Source organism: Lucilia sericata, unplaced genomic scaffold (assembly GCF_015586225.1).
Source record: "Lucilia sericata isolate MDLA Ls3-8-SP2 unplaced genomic scaffold, ASM1558622v1 Contig000339F_arrow, whole genome shotgun sequence".
NCBI classification, from domain to species: domain Eukaryota; kingdom Metazoa; phylum Arthropoda; class Insecta; order Diptera; family Calliphoridae; genus Lucilia; species Lucilia sericata.
Window position 1 is genome coordinate 174,188 of NW_023994359.1, and position 5,696 is coordinate 179,883.

General features: G+C 29.6%; 1 protein-coding gene across 1 annotated transcript; it reads left to right on the forward strand.

The window, feature by feature from the left end:
- The first annotated feature begins 1,193 nt into the window (after positions 1-1,193).
- On the forward strand, positions 1,194-4,957 carry LOC119603811 (protein scylla-like). Its single transcript, XM_037956002.1, has 2 exons — positions 1,194-1,875; positions 2,746-4,957. The coding sequence occupies exons 1-2, from the start codon at positions 1,797-1,799 to the stop codon at positions 3,429-3,431; spliced, it is 765 nt and encodes a 254-aa protein (XP_037811930.1). The 5' UTR covers positions 1,194-1,796; the 3' UTR covers positions 3,432-4,957.
- The last annotated feature ends 739 nt before the right edge of the window (positions 4,958-5,696 follow it).

Below are 5,696 nucleotides of genomic sequence, written 5' to 3' on the forward strand. Positions count from 1 at the left end.
AAATATGATTAACATGTAAAGTTTGTTTGTAACAATTCCAAAAAAAAAAACTTTAATATACTTTATAGAGACTTAGCTAGGTATATAGGGGGTTCATATTGGAAGCAACTGATGGTTCTTAATCAGATATACAGAAACTGTTGTCATATGAAATCATGTTAAAAATTTTCTTTTAAAGTCTGTTTTGAATTTACACTTCCAGTAATTTTCGCTATTAATATAGGAATTTCATCAGAATCTGAATTTTTAAAGAACTTTGCAGTCGTCTCTTGGTGTTTGTATTTGTAAATGTATTAAATAAAATAATTTCTCTGTCAAGTCTTTATTTTATTATTTTTTGTTGTTGTATCCCTTTTTTGTATTGTTTCGTATATATTTTTATTGTGCTGAGTTGTGTTGTTTTGTTCTGTTCAATTCTCTTGTTGTTGTTATTTTATGACCAACCGACCACATGCGTCCTCAGCCATAGCCTACAGAGTCACGTACACCATTAATGAAAAGATCTCAACAAAAATCAGGCACAACCGGCTAGAGGTGCCAACCGAAATGGAAGAGAAACTAAGCCAGGAGAATACTGCCAAAGGAAACTAAAAGGTAATAAATATGTATAGAAATAAATGTGAAAGAAACAGGTTTCCGGGGGGAACAATTAAATAAAGTAGAGTCAAAGCAAAACACAAAACTCCATAAAGTAAATACGGAGCACAATAACAAAACGGAGTAGTTCTAACAGCTGATGGAAAATTACAAGAAAAACACACAAAAATAAAATCAAGTTACTTTGACTGACTTTCGACGGTATACTCCTCCCGTAACTTCACATCCTTATAAACTCGCTTACACCACTACAAACATATAATATTTGTATGTATTTTTTGCTACCTGAATTTAATCTATATAGAAGAAGGATTTAAGAGCTAAGGGGGAAAAACTCACTCGCAAAAGTATCTTGTAAATATGTATCTCATTTTTTGGCATTTTTACTCATTCTCTTACCTACTCTTTGCCACTAGCAAATACTCCGACAAGAGAAACCAACCCAACGAGAACTTCACTCAATTTCATATGTTTTACCAGGTATACAAATGGACTAACCAAATGAGTAAAGTAGCTGAGAATTGACTGTTGAAAAAAAAAACTCTCTCAAATGCTATTGAGTGAAAATGAATCGTATAAATAGCGTTGTTGTGTAGCCGGTTTGTTATAGTAGCTTCGATACATTGCTGAGATACAGATATAATTAGAAAAGAAATCCAAGTGATTCAAACAAAAGTGTTACGATATTAAAATCGGCCATCTGTTTTAGAAATTTAGCGTATTTTTTCGCTCGTTGAAAAATTAACACCGAAAAAAGAAGAGTTCTATTTTTTTGAAAAAAACTTAAACAAGAAAATAATATTTAAATAATTATTGCCATTCTAAAGCTAAAAGAAAATTGTTAACGGACCTTTTTACAAAAGGAAAGCCATTAAAGAAAAAAAGTGATAAAAATACAACTTTAAAAGAAACGTGCTGTGATCAATAGAAAACGTTAACAACAAAAAAACTTGTAAATTTATATACAAGTTAAAGAAAATAATTAAATTACAAAGAAAAAAGACAGTAAAAATTGTGATATTATTTTGCCAAAATACAAATCCTAATAACAATTAAGGTTTTTGGCTAACAACAACAACTAAACGGTTTAGATACTTTTCGAAACTGCTAGAAGTTTCTGGAAGAAAAAAAAAAACAAATTTGAAAACAGTGTCTAACAACACATTTGTTTGAACAAAGCAAGAGACCACAACAACAATATGAAAATGGAAATTTTGGCAGTACAACAATTATACCATCCAGCAGATTTCAATGGACTTGGGTCTAATAAAATAAAAGGTAAGTTTTAAAAGAAAACAATAACAAAAAAAATATTTAAATAAATTGTGAAAATAGTTCAGAAAACAGCATGGAAACAAAGTAAATTGTAGATTTTAATGAAATTTCAAAGATTTTTTAAAAATAATTTAATATTTAATAATATTTTGTTTTAAATTAATTTGCCGTCGGTAAATTTTAAATTTTACTTCCGTTTTCATGTTTCCTTGTTTATTATTAGCTACCACTCATTCTTTCTTATCTGTTTTTTATAAAATTCTTAAAATAAATGTTTAATTGACTTGTTCATTTGAAAAAAAAAACTAATCGTCTTTATAAAAAACTTTTATTTAAAATAATTAAGACTTTCTCTCGTATAAACGTTCTCTCACCCTGCTTGCTTGCAATCAACCCCTGAGTCATAACGCATAAACGTTTTTGTCTCTGATACGTTTCGAAACGTTACATTTTAATAGCTATACGTTTAGCTTGTTGTCAAGCGCTTCAAAAACGCTTCTAGTGTGTGTAATGACCTCGACAATAAACAGCTCTAGCAGGCCAGCAGCAGACCGTTAGACAGTCTGTCCGTACGTCCGTCCGTCCGCATTAGACAAAAACAAAAAAATAATAAAAAAATCAATTGTTAGCATGTGAGCGGGACTGAGGAGCTGCTTTCAAATTAACTACAACAACAACAGCAAAAGTACACAAAGAAAAACGTGCTACGTGCGTTTTTCCACATACACACATGTTCGAGAATAAATTAATTGATTTCATGTTTCCTGGCAGTAGCTAGTTGTATTTCCTTTAAACCTTTTAACAGTGAATAACAAAATAATTATGTAAGAAACTTTTTACTAACTTTTTATTTTATTATTTTCTCTATTTTAGATTGGACCTCACCTTTAACACCGCCACCAGAGGCCTCTACAAAGGCCACCACAAATTTACCCTATGCCCAAACAAATACTACCAACAAAATCAAAAACAGTATTAACAATCAGAAAAACAAACGTTTATCGGAAAACAGCAGTAAACGCAATTCCCCAGCTGTGGCCACTAACCAGAAGCCCACTTTGAATTCGCTCAGACAAGACAACAATAATGTTTTCTATTGTGAGGATTTAGATGCGGCTGCAGTTAATGATCTGTCTTTGCGTTTGTTGGACGAATTAAGATTAGCCAAGTCGCGTCATTTGTCGTGTACGGAAGTGTCATTGCCCTGTGATCTAACGCCACGCATAGCAGCCGAGATTTTGCGTTTGAGTGATCGTGAACCCTGTGGCCTGAGAGGCTGCACCATCTATATAGAATTTGAAGATGAACCCAATAACTCTAGACGCATTGCCTCGCTTAAGTTGGACTCGGAAACCGTGTCGACATTTGAAATCTACTTGACACTGCGTCAAGATCATCGCGGCTGGACCTCGTTACTGCCACAATTCATGAAGGGTTTGTCGCGCACAATTACCATAAGTCCCGAATTTATCATCACTAAAAACAAGCTGTACTCTCCTTTGGCGAGTACAAGTTATAGTTATACCAGTTCTAAAGCCATATCAACACCCACCGCGTAAATTTCTCAATTATGCCTGTCGTGTACTTATGAATATGTCTTGAAGTGTTTCCACACACCCACCACAATATGTTGTTGTTTTTTTTTGGTGGTTTGTTTTCAAAAAAACCACCAAACTTACTTTCCCCCCCCCACCCGAAGCTCTTCATTTAGATCAAAAATCTCAGCAAATCATTTGGAATTTTTGAGTTGTATGGCTTCAGACATATTTCTTTTATTGTCGTGTATATCTCGTATCATTTCCTTAATAAGAAATTCTACTTTGAATTGAATTTTAAATTTAAGTCGAATATTTTGTTTTTATAATGATCACAATGATCATTATGATTGCTATACCTAAGAGTATAACAATCAGTTTTCTTTTCTTCTTGTAAATGACCCGTCGAGTTAGAATTAAAGGTTACGATCCTTCAAAACAAGATCGTACATTATTCTTCACTTAATATATTGTTTATTTTAACTCAAGGCCAATTATTATCGTATAAAACTCATGAAAATAAGAATGTGATAACTTATTAAGATGCTAAGTTTTTTTTTAAATTTAATTTTTATCTAACTATATATATATTTATAAAATAATCATAATAATATTTGTATGTATATCATAATTATAAGTCTTTGATCTTAAACGATTTGAAGATGAAACAAAGAAATGTGTTAATTAATTTAAAAATTAAAACCTACAACAACAATAACAACATCAAAAGAATATTTATGTGAAAAGTATTGAACACTATGTGTCCAACTACAATTCCAAGCAAAGAATTTTTAAAATTTTTTGTAATTTTTATTTAAAATTATTTTATTTAAGAAATAATCATCTATTTGTATGTATTTTTTTGTCCAAATAATTTGTGAAAGAAAATCGAAAACAAAACTGCGATATCCTGCATGCAGATTGTGTGCATTTAGTTTGTAAATTGAAATTGAAACTTAACGAAAAAAAAGCAAAAAACTCTCATTTCTCTTTATTTAATCTTATTATTTTTGTACTGTTCTTTAATTATTTTATAATTTTTTTTCTATAAAATTCACAATGTTCTCATTCATTTTAAAATGATATTCATTCATAATGTTTTTTTATTTTTATTATTTTTTTTTTTGTTTGTTCATTAATATATTTTAGTTATTAAAAAAACAAAACGTATTTATTTAGTATATGCGAAAACAAAATACAAGAAAAACCCATAAGTTTTTAAAAAAATTTATTAATTTTTAATTATAAAACATGTATTATTTTCTTTTTTATACGAATATATTTATAAAAAAAAAAACATGTCCTCAACAAATAATATAAACAAAACGAAAAACAAATATGTATTAAAAGAAATGTTAAATATAAAAAAACAAATCAAATGTTTTTTTTATATATTGTATTTAAAACAAAAAATGATCTTAATTTTGTAACCAAAAAACAATTTTTAATTTAAAAATGAAAAAATAATAAAAAAAATATTCGGAAGTTATTTGATTGGATTCTATGGTTTCTGAAAGAATAACGGAAGAATGTATTAAAAACTCAAACAATTGTGCTGTTTTTTTATTCTTCGAAAAAAAGGGGGTGGAATTAAATTATATATGTACATACATATGTACAATATACATACATATGTATACATTAGGGTGTACCGTGGACCACTTTTTGTAAGAATACCTTTCGATGCGTATACATACTTTTTATATCTCTTGTGTTCAGTACATTAATAAGCATTGATTGAGAGTGATTCCTACATGAGATTCTTAAAAAGGCTGCTCCTCTGGACACCCTAATATATATATACATACATATAAAATATTTAATTTTTGAACGAAAATTATACCCAGTGTGCTTCGCTACCTTAACAACAATATAATTAAAAAAAACTTTACAATTTTTCATATTAACCTTTTTTGGGAAGAACCATTCCCATTTTTGCTAGTCCTCAATTTACATGAACACATATACATATTTAATATGGATTTCAATGTTGTCCGTGCAAAATTTAAGGAATCAAGCTCTTACGGTTTCCCAGATATAAGAAGTTTTGTATTTAATTCATATGGAAGGTGAAACGCCTCTTATTGCTTGTCCGGTCTATTTCCCCTCAAATTTACATGAATATTGACATGTTTGTGCAAAATTTGAGGACTGTAGCTTTAATAGCCACTGTTGTTAGTCCATTCCCATTTTGGCTAGTCCGTAATTTACATGAACACATACATATATACATATTTCATATTGATTTCAATATTTCCCGTGTAAAATGTAAGGATTCAAGCTCTTATG

What these genes read in the sequence shown, in the direction of transcription:
- LOC119603811 (XM_037956002.1), top strand. Translation starts at nt 1,797, where the DNA reads ATGAAAATGGAAATTTTGGCAGTACAACAATTATACCATCCAGCAGAT. An exon ending in TGGGTCTAATAAAATAAAAG is followed by an intron (nt 1,876 to 2,745) that starts GTAAGTTTTAAA and finishes TCTCTATTTTAG; the next exon opens with ATTGGACCTCACCTTTAACA.